The sequence below is a fragment of the Hyla sarda genome, chromosome 3 (genome assembly GCF_029499605.1).
Source record: "Hyla sarda isolate aHylSar1 chromosome 3, aHylSar1.hap1, whole genome shotgun sequence".
Lineage (NCBI taxonomy): Eukaryota > Metazoa > Chordata > Amphibia > Anura > Hylidae > Hyla > Hyla sarda.
In genome coordinates, this window is record NC_079191.1 from 255,984,949 (window position 1) to 255,999,467 (window position 14,519).

At 44.2% G+C, this 14,519-nt stretch overlaps 1 protein-coding gene and 1 long non-coding RNA gene across 4 annotated transcripts in view; one reads left to right on the forward strand and one right to left on the reverse strand.

Annotated features, from left to right (window-relative positions):
- The window catches only part of LOC130362277 (uncharacterized), a 74,973-nt gene extending 71,439 nt beyond the window's left edge, over positions 1–3,534 (reverse strand). For both annotated transcript variants that reach the window (XR_008891339.1, XR_008891338.1), the window contains exon 1: positions 3,448–3,534. This is a non-coding gene — a long non-coding RNA (uncharacterized LOC130362277). The remainder of the gene's footprint in view (positions 1–3,447) is intronic.
- Positions 3,535–3,549: 15 nt separating this feature from the next.
- RNF217 (ring finger protein 217) overlaps positions 3,550–14,519 on the forward strand; it is a 96,646-nt gene continuing 85,676 nt past the window's right edge. Inside the window, exon 1 of one of the 2 annotated variants that reach the window (XM_056566466.1) lies at positions 3,550–4,394. In XM_056566466.1, the coding sequence (XP_056422441.1) occupies positions 3,843–4,394 (552 nt within the window). In that variant the 5' untranslated portion in view covers positions 3,550–3,842. The remainder of the gene's footprint in view (positions 4,395–14,519) is intronic. The other variant, XM_056566465.1, reaches the window with a different exon arrangement.

Below are 14,519 nucleotides of genomic sequence, written 5' to 3' on the forward strand. Positions count from 1 at the left end.
TTACACAAATTAGTCATCCTGGTCCCTTTGTAGAAAAACAGCCCCAAATCATGATGTTTCCACCCCCATGCTTGACAGTAGGTATGGTGTTCTTTGGATGCAACTCAGCATTCTTTCTCCTCCAAACACGATGAGTTTAGTTTTTACCAAAAAGTTCTACTTTGGTTTCATCTGACCATATAACATTCTCCCAATCCTCTTCCGGATCATCCAAATGCTCTCTAGCAAACTTCAGATGGGCCAGGACATGTGCTGGCTTAAGCAGGGGGACACATCTGGCACTGCATGATTTGAGTCCCTGGCAGCGTAGTGTGTTACTGATGGTAGCCTTTGTTATTTTGGTCCCAGCTCTCTGCAGGTCATTCATAAGGTCCCCCTGTGTGGTTCTGGGATTTTTGATCACCGTTCTTGTGATCATTTTGACACCACGGGGTGAGATCTTGCATGGACCCCCAGATTGAGGGAGATTATCAGTAGTCTTGTATGTCTTCCATTTTCTAATAATTTCTCCCGCAGTTGATTTCTTCACACCAAGCTGCATGCCTGTTGCAGATTCAGTCTTCCCAGCCTGGTGCATGTCTACAATTTTGTTTCTGGTGTCCTTCCACAGCTCTTTGGTGTTGGCCATAGTGGAGTTTGGAGTGTGACTGTTTGAGGTGCCATTAATACAGGTAACGAGTGGAGGACAGAGGAGACTCTTAACCCCTTAAGGACCCGGGCTTTTTCAGTTTTTTCATTTTCAATTTTTCCTCCTTAACTTTAGAAAATCATAACTCTTAAAAATTTTCACCTAAAATTATATATAATGGCTTAATTTTTGCGTCACTAATTCTACTTTGTAATGACATTAGTCATTTTACCCAAAAATCTACGGTGAAACGGGAAAAAAAATCAATGTGCGACAAAATTGATGAAAAAACACTATTTTGTAAGTTTTGGGGGCTTCTGTTTTTACGCAGTACATTTTTTGTCAAAAATGATACCTTATCTTTATTCTGTAGGTCCATACGGTTAAAATTATACCCTACTTGTATAGGTTTGAATTTGTATCACTTCCGAAAAAAATCATGAATACATGCAGGAAAATGTATACGTTTAAAATGGTAATCTTTTGACCCCTATAACTTTTTTATTTTTCTGTGTTCAGAGCGCTTTGAGGACTAATTTTTTGCGCCGTCATCTGAAGTTTTTAGTGCTACCATTTTTGTTCTGATCATACTTTTTGATCACTTTTTATTCACTTTTTTGTGGTATAAAAAGTGATCAAAAATGCGCTATTTTGGACTTTGGAATTTTTTTGCGCGTACGCCATTGAACAAGCGGTTTAAAAAGTGGTATATTTTTATAATTCAGACATTTCCGCATGCGGCGATACCACATATGTTTATTTTTATTATTATTTACATAATGTTTTTTTTATTTTTGGAAATGCCGGGTGATTCAAACTTTTATTAGGGGAAGGGATAATTGAAAGGGTTAATGATTTTTTTTTACACTTTTCTTATGCAATATTATAGCTCCTATAGGGGGCTATAACATTGCATGTAATGATCTTTTACACTGATTGATCCATCTCCATAGGAATAGATCAATCAGTGTTTTCAGCGATTGAATGCTGAAGCCTGGATCTCAGGCTTGAAGCATTCATTCGGCGATCGGACAGCACAGGAGAAGGTAAGAAGACCTCCTCCTGTGCTACAGCTTTTTGGGATGCCGCGATTATACCGCGGCGATCCCGAACAGCTCCCTGAGCTAACCGGCACATTTTACTTTCGTTTTTAGCAGCGCGGCTCAGCTTTGAGCGCACGGCTAAAGGGTTAATAGCGCGCGGCACAGCGATCAGTGCCGCGCACTATTAGAGGCAGGTCCCGGCTTCACTATGATGCCGGGGCCGCCGCGATATGATGCGGGGTCACTGTGTGACCGCGCGTTATATCGCAGGACCGGGACTCATGACGTATGCATACGTCCTGGGTCCTTAAGAGGTTAAAGTAGAAGTTACAGGTCTGTGAGAGACAGAAATCTTGCTTGTATGTAGGTGACCAAATACTTATTTTCCACCATAATTTGCAAATACATTCTTTAAAAATCAGAAAATGTGATTTTATGGATTTTTTTTCTCATTATGTCTCTCTGGTTGAGGTATACATGTGATGAAAATTACAGGCCTCTCTCATCTTTTTAAGTGGGAGAACTTGCACAATTGGTGGCTGACTATATAATTTTTTGCCCCACTGTATCTCAGGACCTACTGTACATATTTAAGTAAGTGACCCCTCGTTGGACTCATATTCACCCACACAGTGTATTGGAGAAAGGAGACAGAGTGGACAGAGGATACCAGGTTTTATGCCTATCACAGCATATTCCATCAGGGAAAAAGAACCAGTACAGGTAATAAGTGCAAACTACAATACAGTTGGTCTGGCTATGAGGAGACAAAATATTACCCCTTTAAGGATATAAGAAATTGTTTGTTTTTTCTTTTCTTTGCTGCTCTTTGTAGTGGAAGGGGAAGTATTTTGTTTGGTCACATTGTGATGGTTTGAGATCTCAAACAAAATAACTGCGGCCTAAATGACAGAATGGGCAATATTGTTGTATTTAAAGGGGGGAATTAAAACTGAAGAAAGGAAAGAATAAAGATGGAAAAGAGATGGTTACACTAGCCTAAAATGGGCCTTAAAGGAATACTCCAGGATCTGAAAACGTATCCCCTATCCTAAGGATAGGGGATAAGTGTTAGATTGTGGTGGGTCCGACTTCTGGAACCAACCTCGTGATCTCCCGTATGGGGCCTTGGCAGTCTGCATGAAAGAGGGTATGTCAACCACCGCAAAAAGCATCAGCCGACACGCGCCCCCTCAATGCAGCGCTATGGCAGAGCCGGAGATTGACAAATGCAGCGCCTTGGCTCTTTCATAGTGTAGTATTAAGGGGCCGTGTCAGATCTCTAAATCTTTTAGGTTTCAAAAAGGTTGCTGTGATTATAATTGTATATACGCCGAGACTGTAGTCAATGAGGACTGTTTGTAAAGGGTAGGGGGTGGGGCGTTGGGAGGGTTTAACTTTTTCTATTCTTTTCTTTGGAAGATTTTCTTTTATGGTTTCTGACATTAACGAGAATTATTAAAGAGGCATTAAAACCTTATCACCAATTGTGGATGGTTGCTATGGCGGAAATCTGACAAATTGACAATTTGATCAGACAACTCCCAGCATGCCAGGGCAGCCAGGGCTTTATACCTTGACCAGTCAGTTCCAGGCTTCCAGCAAATAAAACCTAGTACTTCTTTTTGACACTAACAATTAGTGGGGGTTCATGCCTTGTCTTCATTCTTTTCAATATGTCGTCAAAACATTGCACTGCATTGTATTCAGATAATTACGGTATTTTTCAAAACACATCCAGTACTAGGATAAATACGATGTAGGAGCAGTACTAACCAGAATACGGTAATCCCGCTTGGCTAGACTATAGTCACAATAGTGGGACGGACAAGCGGCTGGGAGAGACTACTAGAAGGAATACGGTAACAGCTGTACGAGTGGCGGAGCGAGGCAGATGCAGCTGGCCCCGCCCCCCGCGCTGGGTGCCTTGCGCTGCTATGCGCTCCCGGGGCTGCTGTGTGAAGTATACAGGGACGAGGAGCGCCGCTCTGGAGTGACTACTTCGGCTCTGTACATGGGGCTACTGTCTGCTGGTGAGAGACGCCAAGGAGCAGAGTCGGCCCACACAGACCAGTGGCTCGTCCCCTACACAGGTGGGAGGGTGAGAGGGCCCTGCACGGACCCGGAAGCACAAGTGAAGTGGACAGAGTGTGGGCAGCCTGGCACCGGGAATGGGGGATCAGCATGAGGAGGCGCCGCACACCCAGGACATTCAGCACGGCGCCAGCAGTGACGAGGAGGAAGAGGACGATGAGGAGGAGGACGGGCAGGAGCCCTATTGTCTCCGTGCTGTCACTATTGGGGAGACGGAGCGCACCCCCAGCACTATGGAGGAGCCCCCCATAGATAACAGTGTGCCCCCACAGCACGAGCCCGGGAGGTTCATCAGCTCCGTGGGGCACAAGCCCAGGAAAAGGTGTAGTGTCCTGTGCAGCGTCTACTGCGTGGAGAGTGACTTCTCCGGGGAGCTGCCCCCGGCCGAGCTTCAACTGCAGCGCCCCCTATCGGACATCACCCCCAGGAGCTCGCTACGGGGCACCGGAGAACTGCCCCTGAGCCCGGCCAGCCTGGAGCTGGAGCTGTCCCCCTTCCTGATCAGCAGTCTGGCCGACAAGGTACTCATGAGCTGCCGGGTGTGCCTGGAGGACAAGTCCTTAAAGCCTCTGCCCTGCTGTAAGAAGGGGGTGTGCGAGGAGTGCCTGAAGCGCTACCTGAGCTCCCAGGTAAGACCCCCCCCCCCCCCCAAATATCTCTTCCTATAACTTCTAGCACTCCTAGTATAATGTCACCCAGGCAAGACCCCCCCCCCCCCCCCAAATATCTCTTCCTATAACTTCTAGCACTCCTAGTATAGTGTCACCCAGGTAAGACCCCCCCCCCCCCAAATATCTCTTCCTATAACTTCTAGCACTCCTAGTATAGTGTCACCCAGGTAAGACCCCCCCCCCCCCAAATATCTCTTCCTATAACTTCTAGCACTCCTAGTATAGTGTCACCCAGGTAAGACCCCCCCCAAATATCTCTTCCTATAACTTCTAGCACTCCTAGTATAGTGTCATCCAGGCAAGACCCCCCCCCCCATCTCTTTCTATAATTTCTAGTACTCCTAGTATAGTGTCACCCAGGTAAGACCCCCCCATCTCTTCCTATAACTTTTAGCACTCTCAGTATAGTGTCATCCAGGTAAGACCCCCCCCATCTCTTCCTATAACTTTTAGCACTCTCAGTATAGTGTCATCCAGGTAAGACCCCCCCCCCCCATCTCTTCCTATAACTTCTAGCACTCCCAGTACAGTGTCATCCAGGTAAGACCCCCCCCCCATCTCTTCCTATAACTTCTAGCACTCCCAGTACAGTGTCATCCAGGTAAGACCCCCCCCATCTCTTCCTATAACTTCTAGCACTCCTAGTATAGTGTCACCCAGGTAAGACCCCCCCCCCCCCCAATCTCTTCCTGTAACTTCTAGCACTCCTAGTATAGTGTCACCCAGGTAAGACCCCCCCCATCTCTTCCTATAACTTCTAGCACTCCTAGTATAGTGTCACCCAGGCAAGACCCCCCCCCCATCTCTTCCTATAACTTCTAGCACTCCCAGTACAGTGTCATCCAGGTAATACCCCCCCCCCCCATCTCTTCCTATAACTTCTAGCACTCCCGGTATAGTGTCATCCAGGTAAGACCTCCATCCCCCCCATCTCTTCCTATAACTTCTAGCACTCCAGGCAAGACCCCCCCCCCCCGATATGTTTTCTACCTGGTGTCATCCAGGTTACAGTTCAGACTCGGCCGGATCTTTGAAGTGCTACATACTTTGACACTACTTTTGTATACAATACTGCACTACCCCAGTTCTGTCCAGGCCTTGTCATTGTGATGATGTGATGTCACCATGGAGGTGAAGTGAAACGTTGTGACATCACCACGGATATGACCTCGCTGGTCTTCTCTCTATCATGTCCTCATACGCTGTCTATATAAAGAGGTGGCATGGATAGACCTGTCAGGACCAGGGACATCGAGAGTTTACTCCTGCAGGGGACACCTTTTAGGGGGAGGGTTCAGTACATGTTCATCCCGGACAACTATTTGGAAAAAGCTATGTCTGCTTATGAGTGGAGGGCAGGGCCCCCTGTCTGGTGTCTGCCGTAGACTTCACAATACACAGTGGGTACAAGGGCACCTGTTGTTCAGGCTCACATTCTAAAAGCCTTTGTATCAGTTGTTTGGACTCTGCTCGTCTATTATGACTGAATGTAACAAGCTGTAGCCATGTTCGGACTAGCCTGTGTAGAGAATGCTGGTTGGTGCTTTCATTGAGATTCTATATACAGATCAGTTTCTCAATATTTCTCTCTGGTCCTAAGAGCGAGGACGTGGTGACCCCTGGGCCTTCCTGTGCTATTATTGGTATAGGTAACGGAGTCAGGCCAGTTACACAGGACTGTAATATGCCTGCTAGTCCCAGCCTGACACACAGATGTCACCATGTTATGCTTGTGTGAATCCGATCAACCTTGAGGTGTGTTCACATGTTCAGGTTTTTTATAGCAGTTATTGGATACAAGGCCAGGAACAGATCGTAAATGGAGACATGTTAGAAAGGAAAGACTAATACGTCTTTGTATTTAATAATTACAATTAAAAAGCTGACTATGAACATGCCCTAAAACAGGCAAAAAAGAGGTCAATTATATTGTTAAGCTGGAAACTGATGTAACGGAAGAAGGTCCTCATACATGTTAGAGAAAAGTGGTTATTGAAAACACACACTCAGCCACCCTGAGCACTCATGACATTCAGCTGACGCCTATTGAAGGTGTACTGTCTTAAAGGCTTGCTCCGCTACCCAGTGTCCGGAACATTGAGTTCCAAACGCTGTGTGTGGGCTTCCGTGTTCATGCCCGCTGCCTCGTGACATCACGCCCCCTTCCCATAGACATTCATTGAGGGTCAGGTCGGGATGTCACAAGGGGGCGTGCATGAACACAGATGCCCATCAAACTGATCAGTGTCCCCCGCTCTACCAGCCAGTACTGCTGGTTAGTGCGGGGGGAGAAAGCTGACAGTTTTCCTTTAAGGGGTTACTTCGCTCCCCAGCGTCCGGAACATTGAGTTCCGAACGCTGGGGAGCGGAGTAACCCCTTAAAGGAAAACTGTCAGCTTTCTCCCCCTGAACTAACCAGTAGTACTGGCTGGTAGAGCAGGGATCGCTGATCAGTTTGATGCTTACCGTGCCCGGCTCCACCGCGCCGTTCGGACGTAATCTTCTATTTTTCAATATGTGCTAACTGGCATCGGCCGGGCTAACTGGCACTTTGACGTCAGTGTTGCTGCAGCGCTGCCCACCTCATCAATATTCCTCCCCTCACTCTTCATTGCAGTGCGGGGAGAAGAGGGAGAGAAGGAGGTAGGAGAGGAATATTGATGAGCTGGGCGGCGCTGCGGCCAAAAAAAAATGCTGGGGTCAGAGTGCCAGTTAGCACCTCATTAGCATATACCGAAAATAGAAGATTACGGCCGAACGGCGCGGCAGATCCGAGCACTGTAATCATTACTGATCAGTGTCCCCCGCACTACCAGCCAGTACCATTGGTTAGTGCGGAGGGGAGAAAGCTGACAGTTTTCCTTTAACATGTGATCACTCATGTCAGACCTGCTTTCTGCTTCCTGTGTTCAGGCTCTACACTGCAAAGAGAGGTCGGGATACCAGTAAAAAGGTATAATGTGGCCGGGCCTACTGCACTTTAGGGAATAGGATAAATGGTATCTTTAGTAAACAACAAAAATATAGAAACAGCCGCACATCCACCATTTGTATTTTGATCTACTTGCTCATCAGCAAAATTTCAAAAACTAACAGGTAGTTATTATACATTTTGATCAAAAAGTACAAGCCCATTCGCCATGTCAAGGCCACCTAGTCAGAGTGGGTCCCTAACCTGACACTGGTGTAGTGCCGGTTGGCGACCACTGCCTTCGGGACCCCATGCCCACAGGGGGAACAACCCAGTGGCCAGGCAGTCCCACTGCTGCCCGACCAAGAGTGCGGGCCATGGAAGAAGGGAGAGACTACAAATGTACAACACAAATAGAGAAACACAGCCGCACATCCACCGTTTGTATTTTGATCTACTTGCTTCTCAGCATAATATAAAAAACAAACAGGTTGTTAGTACAGTATACGTTTTGAGGGGATTTCATCAAGCTTTACAGATCATTTTATATATTTTTTTCTATCTAAAAAAAGTTGCATCAAGTCTGTCACTTCTGCGACTTTTGCTATATATAATATCTGAAAGTGAACTACCATGTGCAGTGCTTTAGGTTTTTTCTGAAAGTCGCAGCTCCCGTCCTTTACCCGCTAACCCACACCAATTTACTTCAGCCCTGAAAAGTACCCTAAGGCTAAGTTTCCACTTGTTTCTTTTGTGGCCCCAAAAAAACGCAAGAAAAAACGCCACAGCATTTTCCTGTGTCTGGTGTTTTTTTTTTTGTTTGTTTGTTGTTTTTATTTATAGCGTTTTTTGCCTTTCAGTGGAAATTGCATTTTTGGATCCCTTGAAGTTTTTCAAAGTTTGTTGGGTACCAAATAAAGGATGTAGTAGTGATAGAAGAAAATGTATTTAGTAAAATTTATATTTTTACAACAAAATGTTAATTTTTATCCCCTTAATGCATACGAACGTCCATAAACGTCTCCTGAGGTATGACCAGTGCTCAGCAGTTTAGTGCGCATCATACCCGGTGGTTCCCGGTTGCTATAAGCAACCAGGACCCGTGGTTAATGCCGGGCATTGCCGATCGGGCTGATGTCCGGCATTAACTCTTTTTTAGTGAAAGTAAAAGCTTCCTGGCAGCTCAGTCGGGCTGATCAGGACCATCGTGGTAAAATCGCAAAATATCCTGATCAGCTAGGACGCAGCAGAAGGGTCCCTTACCTGCCTCCTGCGCGTCTGATCGGCGATTGATTGCTCCAAGCCTGAAATCCAGGCTTGAGCAATCAACTGCCGATAACACTGATCCCTGCCATTGAATGCAATGGCAGTAATCAGTTAATTGAATCAATGTACTGCATGTTATAGTCCCCTATGGGAGCTATAACATTGCAAAAAGAAAAGTGGGGAAAAAAAAGTTGTTAAATATGATTTAACCCCTTCCCTAATAAAAGTTTGAATCATCCCCCTTTTCCCAATAAAAAAAACTGTTTAAATAGAAATAACCATATGTGGTATCGCCGTGTGAGTAAATGTCCGAACTATAAAAATACATTTTTAATTAAACCACACGGTCAATGGCGTACGCGCAAATAAATTCCAAGGTCCAAAATAGCGTATTTTTGGTCACCTTTTTATACCATAAAAATTTTTATAAAACAATCAGTCAGATCGAAACAAAAATGATAAAAACTTCAGATCACGGCGCAAAAAATGAGCCCTCATACCGCCCTGTACATGGAGAAATAAAAAAGTTATAGGGGTCAGGAGAGGACGACTTTAAACGTATACATTTTCCTGCATGTAGTTATGATTTTTTTTTCACAAGTATGACAAAATCAAACCTATATGTCGGGAATCATTTTAATAGTATGGACCTACAGAATAAAGAGTGTCATTTTTACCGAAAAATGTACTGCGTAGAAACGAAAGCCCCCCAAATTTTCAAAATTGCGTTTTTTCTTCCATTTTGTTGCACAATGATTTTTTTTTTTTTTTTCGTAGATTTTGGGGTAAAATGACTGATGTCATTACAAAGTAGAATTGTTTTTGTGCTAAGGCACTTGGAACCCCACTCTTTTACATCCTTTACCACTCACTAATAAATTAGTATTATTTTATTGGATCCTATCTCCTTTTGTCTTTCTATTCTTTTACCTAGTTCCCCTAGAGGACTGGTTATTAATTGATCTATATCTATTATTGCATTTTACTATAATAATAAAAATGTAGTGTTTTTTTTTTATTTAAAAAAAAAAAAAAAAAAAAAAAATATATATATAATTTTTTTTTTTTTTTTAGTACTTTACCACACTGTTCCATGATAGGAGTAGTTCCTGTACTAATTGATCGCCCCTAGTGTCACTCCTGACACTCGATGCGATAGTCCATAATATAGCAGAGATGCGGAGCTGCTCTATACAGCGCTAGCATCTCTGCACTATACTCTGGGCTGGCCAGTGATGTCAATTGAAATTTGCATTACTCATTCATATTTTCCGGATGGTGGCAGCCAATCCCCGCTGAGCTCTCAGCGGGAAATATGAATGAGTGATGTTCTATACATATCACTGGCCGGCCAGAGTATAGTGCAGAGATGCGAGCGCAGGAGAAAGCCACTCCGCATCTCAGGGATGAGGGTTGAAGGACGATCACAAAGGGTGTCAGGAGTGACACACACTGATCTGTCCTTAACTGCAGGTACTTCTGCTCCCATCATGGAGCACACTCTGCTCCATGCTGGGAGCTGTAGTACCTGTATTAATAGACAGATCGCAGTGAGTGTAACTTCTGACACCTGTTGCGATCGGTCTATTAATGCAGGTACTACAGCTCCCAGCATTGAGCAGAGTGCTCAATGTTGGGAGCAGTAGTACCTGCAGTTACGGAAAGATCACAGCGGGTGTCACTCCTGACACCCATTGCGATCCTTCTGTATAATGTATAGATGCAGCGGCCGCTCTTCTATGGTCCTCTGCACTGACGTATATATACACCTATTCATATTTCCCACTGAGAGTTGTCATTGGCTGGAACCATCTGGCCAATCACAGCTCTGTGTGGGAAATATGAATAGGTGTGTGTATATATACAGCAGTGCAGGGGACCATAGAAGAGCGGCCACCCGCATCTATACATTATACATGAGGATCGCAACGGGTGTCAGAAGTGACACCCAGGGCGACCTGTCAATTAGTACAGGTACTACCTAAAAGATGTTAAAAAAAATAAATTACTTAATGAAAAACAAAAAGTGAAACACACACTACATTTTTTATTATTGTTTGCTAAATTTTTAGGTCCCTGCCCGCACACATGAATTGATCCCTGTTTAAAAGTTAATACAAATTTTGTTATAAAAAAGATACATTTCGTTAAATACAATTTTTTTCCATCACTAATGTAATCTTTTATTTTTTAAATGGTACCCTACGAAATTTTATCGCTAAAGTCCAAAAAAAAGAATAAAAACCGCCTGTAAAAATGCAAAAATCTAAAACCCACATGTCGTTTTTCTTGGCGCTTTATTTTACTCCCATAGAGTTCTATGGGAGAAAAAAAGCGCCACGATTTCAGGGAGAAAAACGCCATAGGCTCAACATGCTGCAACTTTGCAAAACCGGCAAGGAGCTGAAAAACGCCAAGAAAGAGTGAAAAAAACTCCAAAAGGATTAAAATAACGCCAAACTGAAAAACGCAAAGTGGAATTTTTTTACGGTTTGTCATTAACTTAGAATTAACATCTGGCTGCAGCGTTTTTTTCAATGAAAAAATCCCAAGGGGGCCGTTTGGTGTGTTTTTTTTTATGCGTTTATCCTCCCCCCCCCCCCCCCCCCCCCCCCCAAAAATAAAAATAAAAAATAAAAAAGTGGAAACTTAGCGCTACACACAATCCCGCAGCCCCCCAGCCCCCACCCCTCCAAATAAATATATAATATTTTTGTCTCTGTCTGTGTCTCTGTCTCTGTGTCTCTGTCTCTGTGTCTCTGTCTCTGTGTCTCTGTCTCTGTGTCTCTGTCTCTGTGTCTCTGTGTCTCTGTGTCTCTGTGTCTCTGTCTCTCTGTGTCTCTGTGTCTCTGTCTCTCTGTGTCTCTGTGTCTCTGTGTCTCTGTCTCTCTGTCTCTCTGTCTCTCTGTCTCTCTGTCTCTCTGTCTCTCTGTCTCTCTGTCTCTCTGTCTCTGTGTCTCTGTGTCTCTGTGTCTCTGTGTGTGTCTGTGTCTCTGTGTGTGTCTGTGTGTGTCTGTGTGTGTCTGTGTGTGTCTCTGTGTCTGTGTGTCTCTGTGTCTCTGTCTGTGTTGCCGGTATACATCGTTATACCACAAAAAAAGAGCATAGAATAGTGTGGTAGACTACAGTAATAAATGTATTTGCTAACTGATGGCATGCTAGCCTTTTAGGATATATCCAATAAAAAGAACCTATCATCTCTAAGCTGCCACATACATATATACAGGAAGGTGGTGGAAGGTGAGTCTCTGAAGAGTAAGGTGTAAATACCATTATCTCTGGTATGTCTGAGTGTACTTGGTGATATCCAGTATGGCTGCCATTGTGGTTATCACTCATTTTTTGTAGACTCTTGAATGGTAGGTCGTCCTACTTTTTCCATGATATGTACATTTTGTTAAGTAGTTTAGTAAAGGAAGTATGAACTAGACGACAGAAGAGGTCGTCTGTGGGCTCAGGTTACTAGAATGTTTTTAATCTTCCTCCTTCCTCATTATGGAGGAAATGCTCTTAGGTCGCACAGTGGGATGCATTGTAACCTATAATAAAATGTCAGCAAACTCCAATATAGAAAAAGGAAGAACTCCCCCTACCCCTGGCCTGTGTGGCGGGGTCACTTCCTGTGTGGCCGACTGCTTTATCTTCCTTCTAAGAAAACAAGCAGCCTGGTATGAGATAAGGGGTGAAAGGATGTGGCCATGTGTTATTCTTCTCCTCACAATGTGTTGGCATGTGTGCAGACTGTGGGGAGGTAATGTTCATCAGGGGTATGGGTAGTGTCAGCACACTAGTCCCCAGTGCCATGGTCTGAGGTTGGCTCTCTTTATCCCATGTTTATATGGCACAGCAAAGGAGCTCTGCCAGCATGGCCACCAGAATGAGAGCACATCTGCTGTGCTGCCTGTATGTGTCAAACTTTGCCTATATCATCTGCATGCCAGCTGTATACTGCCACTACTCAGGAGACGACACTCATAAATGTGCTCCAGCCCAGTAAGATATGAAGCATTATGCGCACTATGGATGGGGAGTTATGATGGAGCAGCCTCCGGGGCATTATTATTTAGGCAAAGGTGGTTGTTTTGTTATAATGGGGAGGAGGGTAATGGGAATAAGCAGGTGCTGTGATCTCTCTTCTGGTGGATTATCTTCAACGTTGTTTTGTTTTTATTTTTTTTTATAAATCTTTTTTTCAGTCCCTCCCCCCTCCAACAGATGCCTAAATAACCAACTTTTCACGCTTAAATCATAGCATGCGGTCAATACTTATGTAATATGGCTACCTTAAAGGTGCCAAAACACATTAGATGAACGTCGGCTGAACCCTCTCATTTTACTAGGACCAGTTGCTCATTTAACATCTATAGGGATGTCCCATCTCTTACCCATCAGATATGGATACATTTAAGTCTGGTTAACCTCTGTTTTTGAAGGCTCAATTTGGGGCCTCTATTGCAGATTCCATTCAGCAGCAGCCAGACTGACACTATCTACTTTGGTTCTATTATAGCTTCAGTTCTTTTGACAGTATGCAACCAGATAAAAAATAAATACATAGATAGATAGATATCTCTCTCTATCTAATTCTGTATGCTGCTATGAGAAACTAACATTTAAAGGAGAGCTCCGGGATGTTCAAATTATCCACTATCCTAAGTATAGGGGATAAGTGTTAGATCGCGGGGGGTCCTACAGTTCTAAGCATCGCTCTGGCTCTGCCATAGAACTGTATGGAGGGGCATGTTGGCCGCTGCTTTCGGCGGTGGTCGAAAATGCCCGTTCCATGCAGGGAGCCTGGGCTTCGTTCGGGATTTTTTTTTTTTTCAAATCAACTGGTGCCAGAAAGTTAAACAGATTTGTAAATTACTTCTTAATCCTTCCAGTTTTTATCCGCTACAGAGGAAGTTGTATAGTTCTTTTGTCTGACCACAGTGCTCTCTGCTGACACCTCTGTCTGTGTCCTGATCCGTACAGAGCAGGAGTGGTTTGCTATGGGGATTTGCTCCTGCTCTGGACAATTCCAGACATGGACAGAGGTGTCAGCAGAGAGCACTGTGGTCAAACTGGAAAGAATTCCGGAAAGAAATAGAACTTCCTCTGTAGTATATAGCAGCTGATGAGTACTGGAAGGATTAAGATTTTTAAATAGAAGTAATTTACAAATCTGTTTAACTTTCTGGGACAAAAAAGTACCCTTTAAGCAATCATACCAGTGCTAGGACCGCAGAGGAATGCGCCATCTCATGGACCTCTATGCATTTCAAGCAGTGTCCGCAAAATGAATTAAGTTTCATTCTGTGGAAATAGAAAATGGAATTTCTGTGCCTGAAAAATACTGTTAAATTCAATGAGACTGCTGCAGCAGAATTTCCGTGTTGACATCCCAAGCGGAATTCTGCACCGAAACTGCGATGTGTGAACATGGCTTTATTGTCTACCAGGCACAACGCCATGCATTTTGTGGTGGCTCCCTGCAGCTCTGTGTCTTTCAAGTGATCGGGACAGAGCTGCCAGTCCAGGCACAGCCACTATTGTGCAGCGCTATGTCTGCTAACCAATGATAGGGAGACAGGACCTGCCAAAGTAACACAGCCTGTTTAATCAGCTCAGGGGTTCCAGGAGTCAAACCCCCACTTATTTTTTTTTAACCAGGTATGGATGTTCAGAGAGAATCCCAGAGTTTGCACCTTCATTAAATGGTCAGTTCCCTTCATTGAAAGGATAGACCAAAGCTATGAGAAGAATTAAAACGAGAAAAGCTTGCACTACCTTTTTATTTATTATTTTTTTTTATCTTTCCCATATACAGTACTGTATCCTAACTTATGCTTCCCTTAAACAGCTCATACGTCTAATCTTCTGAGTCAAGAACCTTCAGTGACTCCCAAAACATGGACCCAAACTCC